This window comes from Numenius arquata, chromosome 1, assembly GCF_964106895.1.
Source record: "Numenius arquata chromosome 1, bNumArq3.hap1.1, whole genome shotgun sequence".
Classification (NCBI taxonomy): domain Eukaryota; kingdom Metazoa; phylum Chordata; class Aves; order Charadriiformes; family Scolopacidae; genus Numenius; species Numenius arquata.
The window spans coordinates 140,549,411-140,573,325 of NC_133576.1; the positions used below are offsets into that span (position 1 = coordinate 140,549,411).

A 23,915-nucleotide genomic window follows, 5' to 3' on the forward strand; every position below is an offset into this window, starting at 1 on the left:
CTTAATTGCTGTGTGTTTACCTTTGTCTTGGAGGCGGGAGGCACTCGCCTTTTGTTTGGTCTTCATTGGTAAATTATGCGAACAATTAGTCATTGTTCTATATTTTTCTCCCTTTAATTCCTCTTCATCCACTCTCTAATTTTCCTATTGTACTTCCACATCTGCCTTGAGTCTCCTGAAAGAGTCTGGCTCGTGTAGAAAGCTGTGTCAGAGCGGTTGTCTCTAAGAAAACTGCCTCTCTTTAGAGCAAATGTTAGAATTTTGGACCTAGGTTGTAGTAATGATTTTACGTGCTTGTCTTAAGTGGCTTTATAGAGTGGCAAGAATGTGCTAGATGCAGAGAGTGGCACGAAAATGAGGTGTGCTCAGTACAGTAGCTGAGCATTTGTTGTACATCGCAGCAGAAGAGGTTTCAGTGTAAGTCTGAGGGTCACAGTCTGGCCCAGCAGCTGGTGGGAGAGAACAGCATGATTAAGATCCTGACCTACTTAATGAAAAATACGGTTCTAAAGAAAAGATTCACAGCTTTGCCTCAAAGTCAGAGTAAATAATGGGTGCCCTCTTGCTTTCCCTGTTAGTCCTCACTCTAAGAATGAAGCATAAACTCAAGCTGTTGGCTGCTGGTTTATTAATTAGCCCTGTAGGATCGTTGGCAAGACTCCTGTTCCCGGGCATCCCCAGTGTAGTGTAGCTTTGCCCACCTTCAATAAAGATACGGAGGAGTGTTTGTACGCAGACTGGTCCTGGGCTGTGGTCTGTGCTTGTTACAAAAGCACTGTTAGAATATCACATGGAGGGGAAAAACTTGAATTAATTCTCCAGGAGCTTCATGTGCTGCCCCTTTCCCTGGACTCTCACTTTATTTTACTAATTCATGGACTCATTGTCGGTGCACTTATGCAGCATGAGTAGCTTCCTACTTGCCAACAAGGTGGCTTGGTTGGTTTTTGGGGCTTTTTTGAAGTGCCCTTCGGTGTTCTTTAAACTTTTGTGACTTTTAAGATGCGTTTCAAGAGGAAATGGACTTGGTGGTTAGAGACCAATGGCCTGCTCCTGTCATTTAATGGGCAATATTTTTTCTTATTAAGACTTTTAAGTGAATTTTTAAGAATAAAAACGGGAAAACAAAGTCTAGGAGTTGGCCACAAGTGAGAAGAGGAATTCTTCAAACTTACGTGTCTGCGTTGCAAGGTCTGACATTAAAACATGGAAGATAAAATTGTGAATTATTGGAAATAGTTGATTTTGGGTAGCCTGGACTGTTGTCTTGGTACGACCAACACGAGTGAGAGCACATGAACAGCTTTGTGAAATGGAGATAGCTCTGAGATAACCCAAGTACTGTGCTCTAGTGCCTGTTCTAAGACATTAAACTATCTGAAGTCCATCGGGATAGTCTTGAAACTTGTACTTTATGGCGTTACTGTCTGTATTGATAAATTAGCTATATTGCTGTCTGTGGTGTTGTGGAGGCTGGAAAGGATGTTGCCATTCTGTGTTTACGCACTATAATTTTCAGATATCAGAAATCAGACTTGAGCATTAAGACTTGCTTTGTATAATTTGGAATTTCTCTGTTAGATACATCTGAGTTCATAAATGTAAGTATTCTGTATGATATAGGATCTCTTGTGGTTTTTTTTTTTTAACTGCTGGTCTACACTGGGTAGCCTAATGATTTTAAATTTTTTATTCTGCATCAAATCATGAGAGAATTGCAGAAAGAGGGTAGTCTCACCCTTCCTCGTTGCTATACTCCCCCCCTTGCTACCTGCCTGAGCTGGCGCAATATTCATTCGGGGAATGGATCCAGGGAAGCGGGGGGAAGGGAGTGGATTTGTTATTGATCAGACTCACTGCAGCTGCATAAATGTTTTTCCTGACACAAGAAAGGGGCCAGCGCATTAGCGGGAGCGGTCTGGGAATGTGAGAACTGCCTCCTTCAGCAGCAGTGAGCTGTAAAGCATTACTACCGTAAGTTTCAATCCAGTTTATTTAAAAAGACATGCGGAAATGGCTGTAGAAAAGCAGTTATGTAAGGGTTTTTTGTTTATTGTTTTGTATTGGGCCAATATGAAAGAGGTGGTTTGTCTGCTGGCCCTGCAGCACCCAGCCCTGGTGCCTTCCACCCACCTGGGTTCCTCTGTGCAGCTCTCAGATTTATTCATAGGTACACTCCATATACGTATATTTATGCATATGTGCACATCACATATACACAGACATATTTAAAGATGCATATATATATAAGGAAACAAGGACAGCAAGGAACAATCCCAAAAGATGCCAAAAAACATAGCACCGACTGGAAGAACCAGCCAATGGGTTCAGGAATCAGAAACTTTATTTTGAGGAACTTTATGTACTTAAGGTGGGTGGTGGGACGGTGACTCTATTCACGGCTGTGGAGAGCTTCTAACTACCTGTAGGACACTGACAGGATACGGAGGTGGTGGAATACAGGGGTGGTAGGTGGTGTGCCTTTGTCCTTGGCTTTGGGGAGCTTCCAGGTGTCTGTAAGGCCATGATGGAGTGTGGAGATGGAGGGTGGTACAAAAATCCTTTAGTCCTTTGCTGTGGGGAGCTTCCAGCTGCCTGTAGGCCTGAGGTGGTGTATGGAGAAGGTGAATGGTGTGGAGATCCCGTTGTCCTCAGCTGTAGGAAGCTTCCAGTTGCATGTAGGACCGTAATGGGGTGTGGAGATGGAGGGTGGTGTGGAGATCCCTTTGCCTATGGCTTTGAGGAGCTTCCAGCTGCCTGATGGCCCATGACGGGACACAGGGACAGTGAGTGGTGTGGGGACATCCCTTTGTCCTTGGCTGTGGGGAGCTTCCAACAGCCTGTAGGACTGTAATGAGGTGTGGAGGATGGTGGTACTCAGAAAAAGCAGAGAACCAAGTGAAATCTGTCTGCTCTGAACCATCTCTGATTGTTGAACAATGCAGTGATGTTTTGCCTGTGTTATCTTCCTCTTTTGTATGCTGAGCCACAGAGCTAAATTAAAGGATGTCATGCCATACTTCTGTTTGCTCCTCTGGCCATGAACGTTTGGTCTTGTATTGTCCATTTTCCTGAAATGTGGCTGTGTGTCTCTAATCAGAAAATTGCTAGTTTGGAGCTTTTTACAATACATCCTTGCAGGTACAGTTTTCCAGGTTTTAGCATTCCTGAAAAAAACAGCGCGATGGGCCTGTTCTCCCTCTCTCGGAGGGAAGTGGCAGGTCAGCAGTGCAGTCTCTGTGCTTTCTGCAGTACGGTGTGGCTGTTGTCACGCTGTCTGTGGCCTTGTACCCTCCAGGGTGGATGGGCACGTAGTGCTTGGCTGAGCCCATCTTGTACCGTACGTGCAGCCTCCCTGCCTCAGGAACTCATGGCTCGTGTTAGCTCGAAGTGCTGGTGGGATGGTGGTTTGGTAGCGTGAAGACTTGAATCCTGTGTATGTGAGTTGTATGACGTATGTGGGAGATATAGGGCCTTTGGGGACAGTATTGGAGGACTGTTCATAGAATCATAGCGTGGTTTAGGGTGGAAGGGATCATCAAAGATCATCTATTCCAGCCCCTCTGCCATGGGCAGGAAAATCTCCCACCAGACCAGGTTGCTCCAAGCCCCCTCCAACCCGGCCTTGAACCCCTCCAGGGATGGGGCAGCCACAGCTTCTCTGGGCAACCTGGGCCAGGCTCTCACCACCCTCACAGCAAAGAAGTTCTTCCCCACATCTCATCTCAATCTCCCCTCTTTCGGTATCAAACCCTTCCCCCTCCTCCTATGGCTCCCCTCCCTCATCAAGAGTCCCTCCCCAGCTTTCCTTGAGCCCCCCCTTGAGGGACTGGAAGGGGCTCTAAGGTCTCCCCGGAGCCTTCTCTTCTCCAGGCTGAACCCCCCCAGCTCTCTCAGCCTGTCCTCCCAGCAGAGGGGCTCCAGCCCTCCCAGCATCTCCGTGGCCTCCTCTGGCCCCGCTCCAACATGTCCATGTCTCTCCGGTGCTGAGGACTCCAGAGCTGGACACAGTACTCCATGTGGGGTCTCCCCAGAGCAGAGCAGAGGGATACAATCCCCCCCCTCGCCCTGCTGGCCACGCTGCTGGGGATGCAGCCCAGGATACAACTGGCTCTCTGGGCTGTTCTTGGTGCATGGAGCAAAATTATTTCACGGTTCACTCCAGAGAGGGAGAACGGATGTAGACTGTACCTAAAATGTTCTTTCAATTTGGCTTCTTCCACTGTTACGGGCTCCCTACCAGAAGAAGCTGACTGTTACGGAGGTGGTGTGGCTTATTGAGGGACCGGGATTTGGGAACAAAACAGAACAAGCCAAACTCAGGATGTAAATGTTCCCCCAGCAGGTTGGCAGAGACAAGAGGTGTTGTGTAGAGAACCTTCTGCCTCTCAAGTACAGTCCCTACAGCCATGTGTAGGGGCTGTGATTTGCTCTGCCATCACCTTTCCCGCTCCCACTGTAGTAACTAATGAGTAGATGCTTGCCTCTGCTTACGTAGAATCATAGAATGGTTGGGGTTGGAAGGGACCTTAAAGACCATCTCATTCCACCCCCTGCCATGGGCAAGGACACCTCCCACCAGACCACGTTGTCCAAGCCCCCTCCAACCTGGCCTTGAACCCCTCCAGGGATGGGGCAGCCACAGCTTCTCTGGGCAACCTGGGCCAGGCTCTCACCACCCTCACAGCAAAGAAGTTCTTCCCCACATCTCATCTCAATCTTCCCTCTTTCAGTGTCAAACCCTTCCCCCTCCTCCTATGGCTCCCCTCCCTGATCCAGAGTCCCTCCCCAGCTTTCCTGGAGCCCCTTGAGGGACTGGAAGGGGCTCCAAGGTCTCCCCGGAGCCTTCTCTTCTCCAGGCTGAACCCCCCCAACTCTCTCAGCCTGTCCCAACTGATTTTCACATAAAAATATTAGAGCTGTTGTTGAGTAGAAAACAAACATTTCTTGCCTAACAAGAGGAAGTGAGAGCCTACAATTTCCAAGAGAAATTGTAAATAAGAACTTAATGCAAGTGCCACCGCTGGTCCCGAGTTGTATATGGAAGGTGATTTGCAGCGCCACGGCCAGTGCTCCCTTTCTCTTTGTTAGGAGTCTCACAAATAGATACTGTGGTGTGTTTGGCTCTTAGGGACTGCCCCTGATTTTATTTGAAAAAAACCTTAAAACAATTGTTGATGAAAAAAAAACAAGGCTGGCTGACAAATCTTGATGCACTTAGCTTGTGGCTGTCAAGTTTACTGAATTCTAAGCAAATTTGAGACCTCTTTTTTTTTCTACTTCTTCCAGGCTACATATGGAAAGAGTGTCTGCAAAACAAAAGATGATTGCTATGGGTTGTAAACTGCCACTTATTTTGGCAGGATATTAGCTTTGAAACCTAACGCTGGTAGTAAGTACACATTATTAACATGATTGGGAGTGAAAGAGCCAGTAAGAAATACTCAGCTGATGCCCTCGTCCTTTTAATTCTCCAGTTGTTTCCGATTATGATCCTGATGAGCTACAAAAAAAAAGTGTAGTTCTGTCTCAGCAGGCAACAGTGCAGTATATGGAAAACTGAAGATGAAGAAGCACAAGACTGAATTCAACAGAGAATATCTATTTTTTGTTTAATAAAACCTTAAGCCTTTCTGATACGTGTTGATGTTGTAGTCTCAGCTGCTACGTTGGAGTGCAGCAATGACCCCACAGTTCTGCTCTACATCTGATTCTGGTAGTCAAATTTATAAGCGGTTGTTTAAAGTATATCTCACATATAGTATTAACTTTCTAGAGATGGCATATATATGTATTTGTGTAATAATTTTATAGAAAAAATAATGCAGAATTTTTTTTCCTGGTGCTCGTGTAGGTGCAGAACTATGTCTGCATGGGTTCAGGGTATGGGTTCAGATGCCCATGTAGTGGCATGTCTGTCTCTGTCCTAAATGATTCTTGTTTCCATTCCTTTATGACAGTGAATCTGAAGTCCTAAAGGGGAGGTTTTGATAGTATCGTTCTCTCTCCTCCCAGCTTGTTAGTAACACAAAACCCCCCTCTCGGTGAGAATGAGAGGACTACCTGAATGAGCTTGGTAGAGCCTCCTTGAAATGCGATAGGGGAAGGCTGGCTGACCTCTGGTTGCTCTTCACTTCCCACGTATCAAATGGCAAGCCTCGAAGCTATTTAAAAATTAAGAATGCTTCACAAATTTACATCTTAAAATGGTAGATAAATGTCTTTGAGGACACTCACGTCGTGTTTGTAGGTGCTGCCAGGTTGGGAAGTGGACAGTTGAGGGCAGAGCTGCTATTCGGGGGAGGTAAACAGGCCAGGGGAATGGACCAGCAGGGACATTAAGTTAAATTCAATGAGGACAGGCTGCACTTGGGAAGGAGGAACACCTTGGGGCAATGCTGGCAGTCTCTGTAGGCAGGAGCCAGCGGCCTCCGCTGACACTGGAGGAGATCGACAGCATCCTGGGCCATTGTGGGGAAGGAATTATCTCCCTTTACCCAGCACTTGTTAGCCTGCATCTAGATACCCCATCTGGTTTTGCGCCCTGCGGTACAAGATAGATATGGATGGACAAACTGGTGCAAGTTCAGCAGAGTAGCTTCAAGATGGTCGGAGGCTGGAGCACTTACCCTTTGAGGTGAGACTGAGGGAGCTGGTGCTGTTTCTCCTACTCTATCCTCTCTCTGAGAGCCACATTCGGAAACCCAACTCCAGCCCAGTCACCAGCCAGAGGCACCTCTTCCCTTCCCTGGCCCTTTCCTGGGCCCAGCAGTGGATGTTCAGGAAGCATGAGCCTTTCCTTCCAGGGCCCTGGTTGTTGTCACCTTATCTGCCACCTCCTTGTGTGCTGCTGGCAGTGGCCAGGACCCCTTCCCCACCCGGAGCAGGAGGAGTGGCATCTGTTGCTTCTTGATTGCTGCCTTGTCCTGACCTATACATATATATTTGTGTATGTGTGACTGCAAGGGGTGTGGTGTGCCACTTGTCAGATGTGTGGGAAGCTGTTTTGCTGGTGGCAGAGATCCCCCTATCCCTGTGGGTCTGTGTAGGGGTCTTCTTCCCTCCCCAGTGCTGTTCTCTTCCTTGCCCTCTTTGCCTTTGGACAGTTCGTCTTGGTGGGCTTGAAGGACCCTGTTCTCTGCCAGAAGCTGCCCAGGGAAGTGGTGGAATCACCATCCCTGGAAGTATTTAAAAGCCGGGCAGACGTGGTGCTGAGGGACATGGGTTAGTGTTGGTTTTGTCAGTGTTAGGTTGATGGTTGGACGAGATGATCTGAAAGGTCCCAACCTAGGTGAGTCTATGATTCTATAAGTCATCCTCTGAAAGCCAGTAGCAGCGTGGGGCTTGGAGGCTTTGAAGGGTCCATCTCTACCTTCTTTGGGGAAAATCAGTGCTGCTTCTGCCAGACATCCTGCCTGGTGCTGAGCTGAGCTCAGGCCTGTGCAGACACGTTCCTATAGCAGGAGGCAGACCCTGGCAAACCATGCTACTGAAATGGACTCAGCATCCTCTTCCCCCCCTTCCCTAACCACTTCCTAGTGTGGGATGGCAACCTCAGCCTGGTTACTGGGATGTATGATCTGGACAGGCTGGAGAGTTGGGCAGAGAGGAACCTAATGAAATTCAGCAAGGGCAAGTGTAGGATCCTGCACCTGAGGAGGAATAACCCCATGGACCAGGACAGGTTGGGGGTTACCTGCTGGAGAGCAGCTCTCCAGAGACAGACCTGGTAGTCCTGGTGGACAATGAGTTGCCCATGAGCCAGCAATGTGCCCTGGTGGCCAAGAAGGCCAATGGTCTCCTGGGGAGCATCAAGAAGAGCATGGCCAGCAGGTGGAGGGAGGTCACCCTCCCCATCTGCTCTGGTGAGGCCCCATCTGGAGCACTGGGTCCAGTTCTGGGCTCCCCAGTTCCAGAAGGACAGGGCACCACTGGAGAGAGTCCAGCAGAGGCTATGAAGATGATGAGGGACTGGAGCATCTCTCTGCTGAGAAAAGGCTGAGGACCTGGGGCTGTTCAGCTGGAGGAGAGCAGACTGAGAGGGGATCTCATCGAAGCTGAGCAATAGCTAAAGGACAGGGTGATGGGGCCAGACTCTTCTCAGTGGTGCCCAGTGACAGGACAATGGGCACAAACTTGAATGTAAGAAGTTCCATCTAAACATGAGGAGGAACTTCTTTCCTGTGAGGGTGGCAGAGCCCTGGAAGAGGCTGCCGAGAGAGGGTGTGTAGTCTCCGTCTCTGGAGGTATTCACATCCCTCCTGGACACGTTCCTGTGCAAACTGCTCTGGGTGACCCTGCTTTGGCAGGGGCTTGGACTGGATGATCTCCAAAGGTCACTTCCAACCCCTGCCAGTCTGTGATATTCTCTGCTCACCTTCACAAGGGCGAGGAGGGAGAAACCAGTATCTGGCAGTCAGTCCCTGAACCCCTTGAGGTATCTCTGCCAGACGAGTCACCAGTGGTTCTGGAGCAGCTGGGGGACCCAAGGACAGACCCCAAGTTGTGTTGGTGGCCTAAGGCTGCAAGTATTGAGCTCACCCTCCCACAGTGATGTGGCACTTGGTGGCACAGCGCTGGGGTCCTCGACCTGCCATCCCTGAGCTGCTCCACCGTCCTTGAGGGCTTCAGCTGCTCTTCCAGAAAGTCTTGCTGGCCAGTAGCGCAGGGACTGGGCATGCTGGGTGGATACTGAAAGGAATCCTGTTTTCGTATCACTGACATCCATGTACTTCTTGACTTCAGAAGCAGCACTGAATTCTGTGAGCTCTTCAAATCACTAAATCCGTGAAAAGAGTTTAGATTGCTTTGTTAGAGCCATCGGGGACTCAAGGATATCTTAGAGCATTGCTTTTATGGAGGAATGGCTATTTTTGTATCAAACAGCCTAGTTTAGTTCTGCTTAAGACAGGAAGCTTTAGGCAGTCTTGTGGTGGTGTTGGTTTTTTTTTTTTTCTTTTTAAAGGATATTAAAAATAATGCCTGGAGTTGATAATCTCTAAGGAACTTCTCTTTTGCTTACTCTGGGATTCTGCGTTGTGATTAACAGAGTTTACTGACGGACTCATCCAGGCAACCGTTAAGAGCGGGCACTTCAGTTGTTCTGTGTTTGTGTTTCGAAGCTAATTGAGTTTGGTGCTGACACCGTGCTGCTGCCTTGCTTGGCTCCGGCAGCTGGAGAAATTCTTTTCTAAGCAGCGATCTGTTATCAATGATTTTTGAATACATTAACGAGCTACTTAAAGCTGCCAGGAAGCCTCTCACCTCAGTGTCACGTAATTGCATCCATGGGCGGGATTGATGATTTTTCCTTGGAATTTAGAAATACGGTGGGGTGCTGCATAACTTGATTAATCCGATTTACCCTCCAGTGCCTCCTGCTTCACATGACAGGAAAGATAGTGTTGATGGAGAGATTGACTGTGCCTTGGTACCAATGACTTCAGAAAATACGCTTGGCCTAAAGGACTTTCTTCTTCATAACCCCAGTCTCTAATGTTAAAATCTGTTGCGTGTTTTAATGTTACAACTATTCCGCTTTGAAAAAGGAACCTTCATAAGAGTTACTGTGAAACTTTCCAATTTATTACTTTATTTCATAACTCTTAATGCAAAACAGCAAAAAAAAAACCAACCCTGTGTTTTTGAGAATTTGCAATAGGGTTAAACTTTGACAGTGGAAACTATCATGTTTTAGTCCCACCTGACTGCAGTGCCTTTTGAAATTCTCAGTTTAGTATATTATATATATAGTATATATATATAGTATAGTATATTATATATAGGCAAATATATTCGTACTGAAGCAGGATTTGCAAGAAGCTAAACTGGTCCATAGGCTTTGAAGCTCCAACTCGGAGAAAAACTGGAAAGCAGGAAGCAATGACAAGCAGTAAGGATTCTGCCATGGGCGGTTGTGCCAACAGCTGTCTTGAGATCAGTCTTCTAATCACAGAATGATCTGGGGTTGGAAGGGACCTCTGGAAATCATCTACTCCAACCCCCTGCCAGAGCAGGGTCACCCAGAGCAGGTTGCACAGGAATGTGTCCAGGTGGGGTTTGAATGTCTCCAGAGAAGGAGACTCCCCCACCTCTCTGGGCAGCCTCTTCCAGGGCTCTGCCACCCTCACAGGAAAGAAGTTCCTCCCCATGTTTAGGTGGAACTTCATATGTTCAAGTTTGTGCCCGTTCCCTCTTGTCCTGTCACTGGGCACCACTGGAAAAAGACTGGCCCCATCCTCCTGACACCCACCCTTTAAGTATTTACAGGTGTTGATCAGATCCCCCCTCAGTCTTCTCTTCTCCAGACTAAAAAGACCCAGGTCCCTCAGCCTTTCCTCATTAAGAGAGATGCTCCAGGCCCCTCATCATCTTTGTAGCCCTCTGCTGTCCCCTCTCCAGCAGTTCCCTGTCCTTCTTGAACTGGGGAGCCCAGAACTGGTCCCAGTGCTCCACCTGTGGCCTCCCCAGGGCAGAGCAGAGGGGGAGGATGACCCCATTGCTATTGAATGCATAACCCAGAGTGTGGGACAGATCACCACATCAGGGTTTGGTGTAAATCCTGTAAAATACCTTCTTTCTGTTGCCTCAGGAGTTTCAGGTGATATGTGGAAAGCTTTGAGATTTTCTTCTTTATCTTCTTTAGCTTGTAACTTCTTTTTTTCCTCCTTTCTTTTCTGATTACAGGAAATTTTAGCTGAGCGCAACCTGAGCAAATTAAAAATGTTATTTGGAGGCTATCTTGGCTGGGTCGTTTTTGTTCCCTAGGAAATAAATAAGGTAGTTTCAATCAAAAATGCATGTCAGCCTATTTATAAAATAAATATTTGTGCTACTGCTTCAGAAAAGTCTTGCAAAGCTCCAGACCATAAACTGTGTCATGTATTACCCATTACTCTGTGTTTGCAGGCAAGCAAAACAGCGTATCCTAAAAAGCTATTAAAGATGCTGTGTAATTTAGTTACTTTATTTTAAAGCAAAATGATGTATTGGGTTATCATAGTGTGAAATGAGGGTTTCATGTACTCTTGCCTCAGACTCTCTTCACATTAGTCATTTGTTTCTTGGTTGGCTGCCTGTGAACAGCTAAAGGAGAAGTTTTCGCTTCTGGGATTTAATATTTGTCGTGCCTCATTGTTTTTGTTTTATTTTTAGGCCTTTTTTTAGCTGTGTTGTGAGTAATGGCTCGTTTTGGTTGCAGAGTCATCTGAGAGCCTGAACAATAATGGCTTGCTTTTTTATTTTAAAGCACAAAGAAATTAAAATTTATTTTAAATTCACATATCTCATCATGCTAGTGTTCGAGATCTGTTATCAAGCTGTGGAAAGAGTTTCAGATTTTTCCATGAAGTTTTACTGAGTATTTTTTTTTTTCCTGATGAAAGCGTGCAGCTCGTATCGTTGGGCTTCTCCCAGCGTTTTTCAGATCCTCCTGAAGAACCTCCCTCTGTGCAGAGCGTGTTCCTGTCCCTGCGGAGGCTTCGGGACCGAGCCTGGCTGACCTCTGTTTTAAATGTCAGGGCTGCTTCACCCTGGCCTTTCACTGAAGATTCCATTTGCCTTTTTTAACCCTTCCTTGGACCCTGCTGGAAGCAACACCATTTTAGAGAAGCACTATTGCAGCCCAAGCTTAATTATTTTTTACAGCTGTGCGTTGATTCCTTCTGCACAGTCTGTTGTTGGTGAGCCTGGCTGGGTTGTGCTGTTTGTAGGAGCTGTGAAGTGTCTTGTCCTAACTGGATTTCAATAGACAGGCTGAGTTTCTTGATGAATAAATTAATTTATAAAGCCTTCAAAATCCCTATGTTATAAAATATAGGTACTTACTGACCCGCTTCTCACAAAGCAGCATCCTATGGGTGAATTGCTCTCTGTGTTGTAAAAGGGACACACGTCGATATTCTTCTGTTGTTGTTTTGCTTTGTCAAGCTGGACTCGCCTTCTCTCGCTTTCCCTCAGGTCTCCCCAGGCACATCCAAGATACCGTGGTCGGTATTACCACGACTATCTCGTTCTAATCATCATAGGTCATTAATATGTTGGTGGACAACAGGATGACCATGAGCCAGCAATGTGCCCTTGGGGCCAAGAAGGCCAATGGCATCCTGGGGGGCATTAGGAAGAGTGTGACCAGCAGGTGGAGGGAGGTCATCCTCCCCCTCTGCTCTGCCCTGGGGAGGCCCCATCTGGAGCACTGGGTCCAGTTCTGGGCTCCCCAGTTCCAGAAGAACAGGGAACTGCTGGAGAGGGTACAGCAGAGGGCTACAAAGATGATGAGGGGCCTGGAGCATCTCTCTTAACGAGGAAAGGCTGAGGGACCTGGGTCTTTTTAGTCTGGAGAAGAGAAGACTGAGGGGAGAATCTGGTCAACACCTGTAAATACTTAAAGGGAGGGTGTCAAGAAGATGGGGCCAGTCTTTTTCCAGTGGTGCCCAGGGACAGGACAAGAGGTAATGGGCACAAACTTGAACATGGGAAGTTCCACCTAAACATGGGGAGGAACTTCTTTCCTGTGAGGGTGGCAGAACCCTGGAAGAGGCTGCCCAGAGAGGTGGTGGAGTCTCCTTCTCTGGAGACATTCAAACCCACCTGGACACGTTCCTGTGCAACCTGCTCTGGGTGACCCTGCTCTGGCAGGGGGTTGGAGTAGATGATCTCCAGAGGTCCCTTCCAACCCCAGATCATTCTGTGATTAAAATTTCCCTATTTTGTCCCATTGTTTCCTAGCTTCAGTATTAGGTGAGGGTGCAGAATAACTATGAAGAGCAAACACAGTGTGGTGTTGTGTACGCTTGGAAGTCCATAGCTTCAACAGCGATGGAAGTATGAGAAAATACTGAACGAACAGAAGGAGATTTCAATAATCAGTGTCTTTTATCCCCCCTGCTACGTAACATACTGTGCGCTGCGTGGGATTGACTTTAAAACGCTGATATTTGTAGCATTGATTGTAGCGTTGAAACATTTCCTACAATAAGGTAAATACTTGAATTACGCTTTTTAGAGATGCGTGTAATCGCTCCCTCAGCTGAGGGAGGAATGGTAGTAAATGGGGATAACAAACACCTGTGTTCTTTCATAAATACAATGAGTCCTGAAAGTGGAGTGGGTTTCAGATCACAATTTTTGCTTCCTACTTTTTTATTTAGCCAAACCTTTTCCTTGTCGTGTGGCCAGTCATTTTAGTCACAAGTTTTATATGATAAAGGCATGGGATGACAATGTTTTTTGAAAACCTCTCTACAACTACTTGAAAGGACACTGTAGAGAGGTTGGTGCTGGTCTCTTTGCACAGGTAATTAATGACGGAACGAGAGGGAATGGCTTCAAGCTCCAGCAGGGTAGGTTTAGACTGAACATTAGGAAAGAATTTTTCACAGAACGAGTGGTCGGGCATTGGAACAGGCTGCCCAGGGAGGGGGTTGAGTCACCATCCCTGGATGTGTTTAAGAGCCGTTTAGATGTGGTGCTGGGGGATATGGTGTAGGGGAGAACTTTGTAGAGTAGGGTAGATGGTTGGACTCGATGATCCCAAGGGTCTCTTCCAACCTGGATGATTCTATGATTCTATGAAAATGTTCTTTTCTGACTTGCCTGGTGTTTGTATCTCTTTGTTGGTACAAGGAGCCCTCCTGTGCAGATGAGGAACTCCCTACGTAGGGAATGCTGAGGTGGCCCTGGCAACGTTGTCCACCTTTCTGCCGTGATTTGGCTGTCCTTGGGCCTTTTTCTAGGCATCTGGTGTCGGGGCGCTGGTTCCAGTAGCTGTGCAAGTGGAGGCGAAGTGGTGTAACAGCCGGCTGACAACGATACCAGAAGGGGGGAATGGCTCTGGCTTTTCCATATGAACCACAAGAATCTTTTAATATATTGATATACATCAAATTAACCGATTTACATAGCCTTTTATTTTGAAAAGTTCTTCTGAGTAGGTTAGTGGGTGTATATTCTGCTGCTTTTGGGGGCAGATCGTAAAGCAACTGCTCTCTGTGTTCTCCGACCAACAATAAAGTTACGTTTCACTGACATGAGTACTGCTTTTGGGAGCAAAATGGGGTTTTTTTTCTTCAGAAGGATGCTACCTGTTAAAGATACATCCAGCGATTTCTTCGGAGAATTCTTTTGTTTAGTGGCTGTATCACATACTGTATTTAAAATGCATTCTTTCAGAACTTTTAAGTAATTGGGGAAATTTGTTTTTGATTCTCTGGGTTTTCCCGACAAGATTGAGACCCTCCCAAATAGAGTTAAAAATCTAAGTCTGGAGAGCAGTGAAAGTGGCTGTTATAATGATGGATGTGATACTTACCTTCAGAAATAGGACTTATTTTTCAACCCGCTCATATCCAGTGTATATGCTGTGAAGGGAAAGTGTCAAAAATGGATTTTTCTGACAGAAATACCTATCTTTATTTGAGAGTTTGTGATAAATAGGGGCTTTGACTCTCTTGGACCTGCCTCACTAACGGTTAATGTAACTTGAAAAGACAGGCTTTATTTTTGGTTTTACAATGTCAGCTTTATTTTACTGTGCCTGTTTACAGACTTTTCCCGCGGGTGGGGAGGAAGGAAGCGCTGCTTTGAAGTTAGGATTTTTGTCTGTCTTCCAGCAGCACAGATCGAGAATTGACTTGTGCTACCTGCCTCGGAAAAACCTGTTCTAAAGTCTCTGCTCCTCACTTACAGGCTTCATGGAGCTGGAAAGTGTAGTAAAGACTGGGCAAACACATCAGCATATCAACAGCAGCAAGAGATCTTTTATAAATAAGGATGGTACAGAAAAGAGAATATGGCAGAAAGGAGAGTTACAGTGACGGCTAGTTTGTGCAGACAGGCATTTTATAGGATAGGAAGAACTTGTAGCAGTGCAGAACTAGGAATTATTTAAAAACAATGAGCAAGGACCTTAAAGACCACCCGGTTCCATCCAGGGACACCTCCCACCAGAGCAGGTTGCTCCAAGCACCATCCAACTTGGCCTTGAACCCCTCCAGGGATGGGGCAGCCACAGCTTCTCTGGGCAACCTGGGCCAGGCTCTCACCACCCTCACAGCAAAGAAGTTCTTCCTAATACCCGATCTAAATCTCCCCTCTTCCAGTTTGAAGCCGTTAACCCTTGTCCCATCACTACACGCCCTTGTAAAATCCCTCCCCAGCTTTCTTGTAGTTCAGATCCTGATTTCAAGAACTAAATGAAGACCCTAATCTTCTTTTGCAGAATGAAAAAACGAAAGAACAGATTGAAAACTTGTTACAGAATGGAAAGCATAAAGAGTTACGGGACCGTCTCTGCTGCAGGCTGACCTTTGGGACTGCCGGGCTCCGCTCCGCTATGGGAGCCGGCTTCTGCTACATTAATGATCTTACGGTGATCCAGTCAACGCAGGTAAGATGAATCGTTGTATGGGAGAGGAGGAAATGGTTTCACAGTAAATATTTGGGTCGTACAGGGTACCGCTGAAATAGAAGCTGAGGGAGAAACACAGCAGCCATTCAAGAGCAGAGCGAGAGCATGAAAAGTTTAGCACTGGAAGAAAATAAAGTAGCTTGAACAGGTTTAATTGACATCCTAGGAGGCAGAATATAATCACTTCTGCTGGAATTTGGCCAGTAGTTAAACTCTATTATTCTGCTCTGAAGTTGGAAATCCTTAGCTGTCATAAGAACTTGTAGTATTTGTCAAAAACTACACAAAAAAAGCCCTAAGAAAATCCAAAAAGCAAACCCACTTCCCAACCAAACAAGCCTTTTGTTTCATTTTTAGCCAAAGTTATGAGTAACTGTACAAAAATAGCAGGTTTTAATAAGAAAATGAACAGGAATTAAGATGAAAAAGCAAAATGTAGACTGGCTGTGAAGAACATCTATATTGTAAGTTGTCTAACTTTGGGGGAATCCTTCCAGTAACACTGGTTGTGTTACCTACAACTGCATTAACAACCAGAAATACAATTTTCTGGACTTGTTTCTTAAATATCTTTTACCTTCCTTTTTTCCTCTGTTGAGTTTGGCCTTTCATGCCAGAAGGGCGCTGGAAGATAATCAGACTCTTCTCCATTTCCCTCCCTGCATCTCTTTCAAGCAATGTTAATGAGTTGTATCCGTGTTGATTGTCCAAATAAATCAACCTATTGATTAATACAAGGCTTCCTCATCTCTGCCTTTCATTGAAGAGCTGTTTGGTTCAAAGGCAGATAATAGGTTCTTTCTCAAAGAACTTGGTCCCCAGTTGTCTCATTTCTTTCCCCAGCTTTTCAGTAAACACCTTTGGAAGGAGCAGTTGATGTTAATTTAGTTTTTGATCAAAAATGATCAATGCTTCTTTTCTAATTGTTATCTTGTAGTGGATTTGTTCTTAACTTTGTTTATTGTACAGTACCCGACTGCTTCTCAGCTAATGTGTTCCTCTGATAATTTTTCCCCCAAATAAGTAGATTAAATAACTACTCTTTACAACTAAACTTCATAAGAAATTAATTCAAAGTGCATTTGAAATTGGTCTGATATTATCCAGACTTTGAGCACGTGACAGAAGAGTCTGAGTTTGGACATTGATTTATCTGGGGTTGTACTGTTAAACTGTCATTCCTGACTTCAGCAGTCATTCTTGTACAGACTTTATTATGGTAAATATTAAGCAAAAAGGAGTTGGATTCTTAATTTGCAAAATACAGCTTTCTCTCATCTCAGTGAAGGTAGTGGGAGGCAAGGAAAGAGAAGTGTTGAATCCTTTTGAAAATGAACAGAATGAGTCAGAGAATGGATGTTTCCTATTTCCTTTCCTTATGAATGTATAAAATACAAATGGGTTTGGACTGTGCATATTAAACATACTTAAACATCCAATCTGTTCCCACCCTAAGTCTTGCCTATTGAAAATATAATGAACTGATATATTTGTAACCATTATACTTGGAAAATCACTAAAAATATCTCGTTACGGCAAACCTACTGAATCTTATGTACTTTGTCAAGTACTTTTTTATAAATGGAGCCTCAGCCATATGATAAAAGGTGGTTTATTGCATGATTTACAAAGGGTTGATACAATCTCTCATTTAATACTGTGTACTTAAATGTTTTAAAATAGTCATCTCTGCAGGTTAATGCTCTGATACAAGTCCCTCAGTAGATAAGACTGAAATAATTTGTTTTCTGTTGGCTCACTTAGAACTTGGAACAGCCAGGATTTTATTAAGCTGTTTGCCATACTCTAATGTCTGACTGGTACAACTGGACCCAAACTCTTGCGGTGAAACCAAATTCCAGTATCTGTTTATACAGGCTTTGAAAAGAATTGAAGTAACATGTTGGAGCTCATTCGTAGCATTTGAAACCCAGCCTTGTATCTGACCAGCTTTTTTCTCTTCAGTATCATCTTGGGTCCGTCTAACAGAAAGTTTGCTTTAGGTTTTTAAACTGGACACAGCTTAGAATGATGTTTCCTTTAATTCCAGCCTTTCTGAGCTGATCAGGCCAAACTCATCTGCCGCAAATACTGTACTGGTGTGAAGAAAACTTACTGGTGTGGTACACGTGGTCCCCACTGATCCGGTGGGAACAAGCTGGAGAGATGAAGGGAAAAGTAGTTTTAAAAACTAGTAGTTTGTTGCCAGTGACGGAGTTGTTAAGAGTAGCGAAATTGCTTTAAATTTGCTCTTTGAACCAGAGCAAACATCTTGACAATGCAGAGGAAGTTAATAATAGTCACTTTGCTTTTTTGGCCTGTGCAGTCTGTTGGGTTTGGAGTCGCTCGTGCTCCCAGCGCCTGAACGTCGCGTGCTGCCTTTGTGTTTCCAGTCTGGCGAAATCCTGACGGAGCTGGGATGGGCTGACTGATACGCATTCTTGGCAGAAAGCAAAAAGTTTCATTTTGGTCAGCGGGGAACGTGTTTGCAAGTTGAATTTCACGGGCATTACCGGTTTCTGAAAGTAAGAAACCGGGTTGTATTCAATTGCTCCCTCTCTGGAGCTTCTATTTTTAGTTGTTTATTAAAACCGTATCTCAAGTTAGGAAAAGCAATCTGTCATGGAGGCACAACCTCTGGGAAGCAGATTAGAACTTGTTTTGAAGTAAACTGCACCAGATTTAATCTCTTTGTTTGACTACTGTTTCAGAAGCTAAAGGCATTAACAGTATTGCTGAACTGAACCTGAGAATGGGCGACCCTGTCTCTCTCTATTTGTCCTCACCTCCTACAGGAATAAACAGCCATTCAGAAAACTAGACTGCAGTGTCACTAAAGTATTTCCTTCAATTAAAATAAACCTTAGTTAAGTTGCGTGCGTTCTTCATTTGCGTGATTATATCATGAAAAGTCAGATCCAGAAAGGTACAGAATATCCCAAAGTTGCTTTCGACTCTCCGGAAGGTTGTAGGTATGTAACCTGGGCATAAACCCTCCGTTTTCCTGCTCGAGCACTGCTTCTGTCCTGCTGAACCAATTGCTTTTATTAATAGGTAATTAACCCATCACTGACCTCCACAATGCCAAAACCAGTCATCTTTGCATCATTGCTATGTGTTTCCTGTTGCTATATAAACAAAGCTAAAGATAATAGTTGAAAAATTTAAATACTGGACTTCAGAAAGCTGTTACTCTCTCTTGATTTCGTCAACCAAAATTCTTTCCATCCCGTTCTTGATACCATCACTTTCACCTCCCTTCTCTTTTGAAATTAATTGTAAGGGCCTGGACGTGCAAGAGGATTATTTAAAACATGGGAAACTAGATCTGTCTGTGAATTTTATATAGGGAAATCACCTGAACTGTGCAGTGGTATAAATGTTTGAAATACTTCAGTGCACCTAAAGAGAATTTTGTCTTCAATCCACTGGGGTGGCTACACATTTGTATGCTGACATTTGCTAATAAGTTATTAATTATCACCAAGTCTGTCATGGCAGGATGTTGACTTGGATATCTTCAATTTAGAAGCAGTAGCTATCCCAGGAGAAATTAGATGGGGACACTATCAAAACCTGAGTCCTGTAAAAAAGAAATAGAAATTCTTTAAATTGAGAAGCCTATTAAAGAAAGGACTTACCCCAAGAGATGTTGGAGTTGCTGACGGTCCTCTGAGAAAGGGAGAATGGCACCTGGAGGAAAATAGGTGTGAACCTGAGTAGGAGGTTCAGATAGTGGAGAGACTGTATTCACTTCCTCTCACTGTCATTTTTTTATTTATTTTAATTTTCTGCAGCTTTAATAAAGGTGTTTGGATGGTAAACAAGTCCAGTAGGGCCGGACTAATGTCAGCTGTGGGATCTTTGTTCTCATACTGCATATCACGTTGTCTTAATTTGAAGCAAAACTTCCCCATGGCAGAAAGTAAAGACATGCCTGTTTTTATTCCGATGAAATCTTTGAGCCCTGTCAAACAGTAAAACTGGTTTAAGAGGATGTCCTAGGAAAAATGTCACCTTACCCTTGAGGAGAGCTTTATTTAGATTGTAGTGGCACCCAATAGGGTCCTGCTTCTGTAAGTATTTTTTTTTTTTTTGGTTCAGTTTCTTGATGTTTGATCAACTAATACAGATAAAACTCTGCAATGTGCTCTGATCTCAAAATAAATAAGCCTCAGTAAAGATCTGTTGATAAGAAATCTGTTGTTCGTCTCTTGAAATGTTAGTCAATCTGTTCAAGTCAAACTTGAACGAGTTTTTCCCATTCCCTTGTCTCGTGTCGCTTTACAACTGTGAATGAAAGTTCTCGAGAAGTCGTCGGGGCGGTGTGAACGTGTTTGCGTGTCAACACGTTTCAGCTCGGCGTGAAGGTGACTTCAGCTGCCGATGGTGCCGTGGGCACGGCTTCCAGTTCCGTCAGTATTCAAAGAGTTTTATTTATTTTAAAGTTTTTCTCTCTCTGTGGATCCTATAGAAACACTACATTGGTGGCTGAAATGGTTCTCCAAAGAGATTCCGGTATCCGCTTGTTCATGTTTGAAGCACGTTCTTGGTGAAAAGGGAAATAACCATTAAAAAAATTGAGCTCAGCTGAATTTCATGGGTAGAAGCTTTCCAGCTGAGAGATTGCTTATTGGTGATACCGAGTCAGATCCAGATAAAGACATTGCAAAGAATTGCACTTTAATATTGGAGGAAAAATCAGTTTAATTCTAGTACAAAATGCCCCTGTCCCTTTTATCCAGAGGAAGCTTGTGCCCTCATAAGAGGTGACATTTATAAGATAAGATCAGGTGTGGTAAGTTTTCTCCTGGCGATGTTTCAACACGTATTTCTCCTCATCCTCAATGTGTTTTAAAAATTTACTCCCTTCGTCTGCTCCCCTTTCTTCTTCCTGATGGGGGTCTTCTCTCATATCTTGCCATTGGAAGTGTTCTGCCTTGGTGTATAGAAGACAACTTGTATTTGTGCTACTGTGTCTGCATGGTGTATAAATCGAAGACTTTAATCTGTCCATCTAGAGCAGGTCACTAGCAATAAAATTTATTTTTAAAAAGTGGGTAGGGATGAAGCATCTTTTAAATGCAAATTTAGAACTAACGCTTTGGAAGCAGCGCTGAAAAGGTGTCTGACTTGTACTGGGAACACAAGGGTAAAGACTAGCACTGACCAACACTACCCTTATGTTGCCTGAGTGGATGGACTTCCAAAAAATGGATTTTTTTTTCAATTTGGTCTTTAAGAGGATGGTTTGAATACACCAAAGCACAGTACAGATTGAAAACAACTGTTTGCCTGTTGAGGATTTTGCTGGCTGGAGTTTTCTGTATATGCTGTTGGTCACTTATATTGTACTGCTTTTATTTCCCACAACTGTTTCTCTGTTTGCATTCTTTCTTTGTGTGAACTTTGGGGAAAAATAAATATGCTGCTTTTGTGAATATTATTCTTGACATTTTTGCTGAGCTGTATTTTGCCCACTGACATTGTACACCCTATGCGAAAGATCACTGTTAATATTTATGTGCTGCACTAGAGCTAATTCCTCCCTTTTTTCTTCTTTTTTTTCTTTCCCAGGGGATCTACAAGTATCTTGAGAGATGTTTTTCAGACTTTAAGCAGAGAGGCTTTGTTGTTGGATATGACACACGAGGTCAGGTGACCAGCAACTGCAGCAGTAAGAAGTATGAGTATTGATTACATTTGCAAGACTAGAAATTAAATTGTGGCTTTAAATGCATTCCGTTCTATCAGAATATTTTTGTCATGAACTGCGTGCCCACTTTCCCATCACTGAGAATCATAGAATCACAGAATTGTCTAGTTTGGAAGGGACATAGTCCAACCATCAACCTAACTGATAAAAAACCCATCACTAACCCATGTCTCTAAGCTCTGTGTCAACCCTTCTTTTAAATCCCTTCAGGGATGGTGCCTCAACCACTTCCCTGGGCAGCCCATTCCAGGGCTTAATGACCCTTTCAGTGTAAACATTTTTCCTAATATCCAATCTGAACCTCCCCTGGCACAACTTGAGGCCGTTTCCTCTTGTCCCATGGCCTGTTCCTTGGGAGAAGAGACCGACCCCCCCTGGCTACACCCTCCTTTCAGGGAGTTGGAGAGAGCGAGAAGGTCTCCCCTCCACCTCCTTTTCTCCAGGCTGAACACCCCCAGCTCCCTCAGCCGCTCCTCACAAGACTTGTGCTCCAGACCCCTCACCAGCTCCGTTGCCCTTCTCTGGACACGCTCCAGCCCCTCAAGGTCTTTTTTGTGGTGAGGGGCCCAAAACTGGACACAGCCCTTGAGGTGGAGCCTCACCAGTGCCCAGTACAGGGGGATGATCACTCCTGAGTCCTGCTGGCCACACTGTTCCTGAGACAGGCCAGGATGTTGGTGGCCTCCTTGGCCACCTGGGCACACTGCTGGCTCACGTTCAGCCGACAGCTGACCAACACCTCCAGGTCCTTTTCTGCCAGGCAGCTCCAGCCGCTCTTCCCTAAGCCTGTAGTGTCCCCCAAGTGCAGGACCTGGCACTTGGCCTTGTTGAACCCATTGGCCTCGGCCCATCCAGCCAGCCTGTCCAGATCCCTCTGCAAAGCCTTTCTACCCTCCAGCAGGTCGACGCTCCCACCCAACTTGGTGTCGTCTGCGAACTTACTGGTGGTGCACTCGATCCCCTCGTCCAGATCATTGATAAAGATGTTAAAGAGAACCGCCCCCAATACCGAGCCCTGGGGTACGCCGCTTAGTCGATTAAAATAGTAACGAAGAGAGGCATGGACTAAATAAATCCTTTATAATACCAGTTCTCTGCAAATGTGGAATGTACGACTAGTCACTTCACCAAAGAATTTACTGTCTAAATGCCCAAGAACATTAGGCAGGTATTAAGAAGTTGATATGCCCGGAGAACAAAATTGAATGTGAAGGTAAATTTGGAATATTGACATCTAGGCTTGAAATCACCAAATGTTAATACACTGTTCTTAACGCTGTTCTGTTATATTATGCATCTGATTTAAGCTTGCTTGGGGGAGAAGAATTCTACCTGCAGCCTACTGTAACCCAATATTTTGGTACCCTTATTCTAGTCTGTGTTTTGGTACCCTTATTCTGGTCTGTGATCCAGTGTATTTCCACATTGGGAATATTTTACCTGGAATACTTAAAATGCAAACTTCCAGTGACGCCAAACTGTGCAGGGAAAGGGGAGAGGGAATCTCTGAAAGAACTGCTTTCTGAATTTCATAAGGAATCCTAATTCCTTGTCATTTGGGGAGCAAAACACATGTTGTAATGGTGTGCTTTACAAAAAATGCTAACCCAGTAGCTAATTTATTTAGTTTATTAGTAGTTAATTGTTGTAGTTAATTGTTCTAACATAGTAATTTTATTTTTATTTATTTTTGTCAATAATTTCATATTCTGGGGCTATGAAAGTTCTTTCATAGCAGAGCAGAGAATCTAGTTTCTCTGTTCCCCTGAAACCTCCCTCTCCAGGCTTTCCTGTCCTTTTTCAGATGCGTGTGGCACATTATCCACCGGGCTTTGGCATAAGGGTTTTAAACTTATCTGTTACACTGTGTTTGCAAGGCTCTTACCCAAATTGGGTTATTCACAGCTTAAAAATGTGGAAGTGTCAGAAAAACATTCCTTTCCAGCCACACAAAGCTCGGAATTCAGACTTGATGGCAGCACGGTCGTCGTGTTTCACGTGTCAAAAGGAACAAGTCGGTTCTCAGCTATGTGTTTTTCTTTTGTCCCCTTTGGCTGACACACAGTTCCAGGAGTGCTAAAATCAAATTGAACCTCCCCAAAAGAGGGGCTTTAATTGGATCAGCGTGTTTATCCGGCACTATTAGCAGCAGCACCCCTTTCTTTCCATCAGCTCCAGTGCCGAGGGAGATGGCAAACCCTCCAACTCTACCCCCTAATTAAATTGACGTAAACCATTGTGATACACAAGCAAAATTTCAGTAGTTTCAACTACAAGCTGAGCTCCCAAACTCTTTCAATGGTTTTAGGTTATGTTTGTTAGGTGCTATAGTGAAATTCTGAGTAACTGAAACTACAGTGTACTCATCGTGGGAGATAAGGAAGCAAGTATTAATGCTTGTCTGTAAAAATGAGTTGAGTGAAGCAAATTTACACTGTTTAATCTCTCATCTATTTTGGCTCTGATACTTCCCATTAACCACCGAGCTGCGTGTTCTTGAAAAGAACAGTTTCATATCAAAGTTACCTGAAAGAGAATGAGTTTCCCTGCTGCTTGAAAGGAAAAGTTTATTATAAAGGCAAGGTTTAAAAACTCAGCTGCTGTTACTGTCTCTAAACTTTCTGGAGTAAGAGTGTGCTGGTTTAAAGTGTATTTTAGGGATAGATCTGCCCCATGGATGTTGTCTGAAGCTGCTGAACAAGGCTGGCAAACAAGCTTTGCCAACTGGGATACGGAATCCTTTCCCAGACCTGCTGTTGCCGACATCTGGCACTTCAAACTTTCTGGGGGATT

General features: G+C 44.6%; 1 protein-coding gene across 2 annotated transcripts in view; it reads left to right on the top strand.

Annotated features, from left to right (window-relative positions):
- PGM2L1 (phosphoglucomutase 2 like 1) overlaps nucleotides 1–23,915 on the top strand; it is a 57,876-nt gene that overhangs the window by 17,451 nt on the left and 16,510 nt on the right. For both annotated transcript variants that reach the window (XM_074168681.1, XM_074168598.1), the window contains 2 exons: nucleotides 15,218–15,385; nucleotides 20,984–21,090. In XM_074168681.1, the coding sequence (XP_074024782.1) occupies nucleotides 15,218–15,385; nucleotides 20,984–21,090 (275 nt within the window). The remainder of the gene's footprint in view (nucleotides 1–15,217; nucleotides 15,386–20,983; nucleotides 21,091–23,915) is intronic.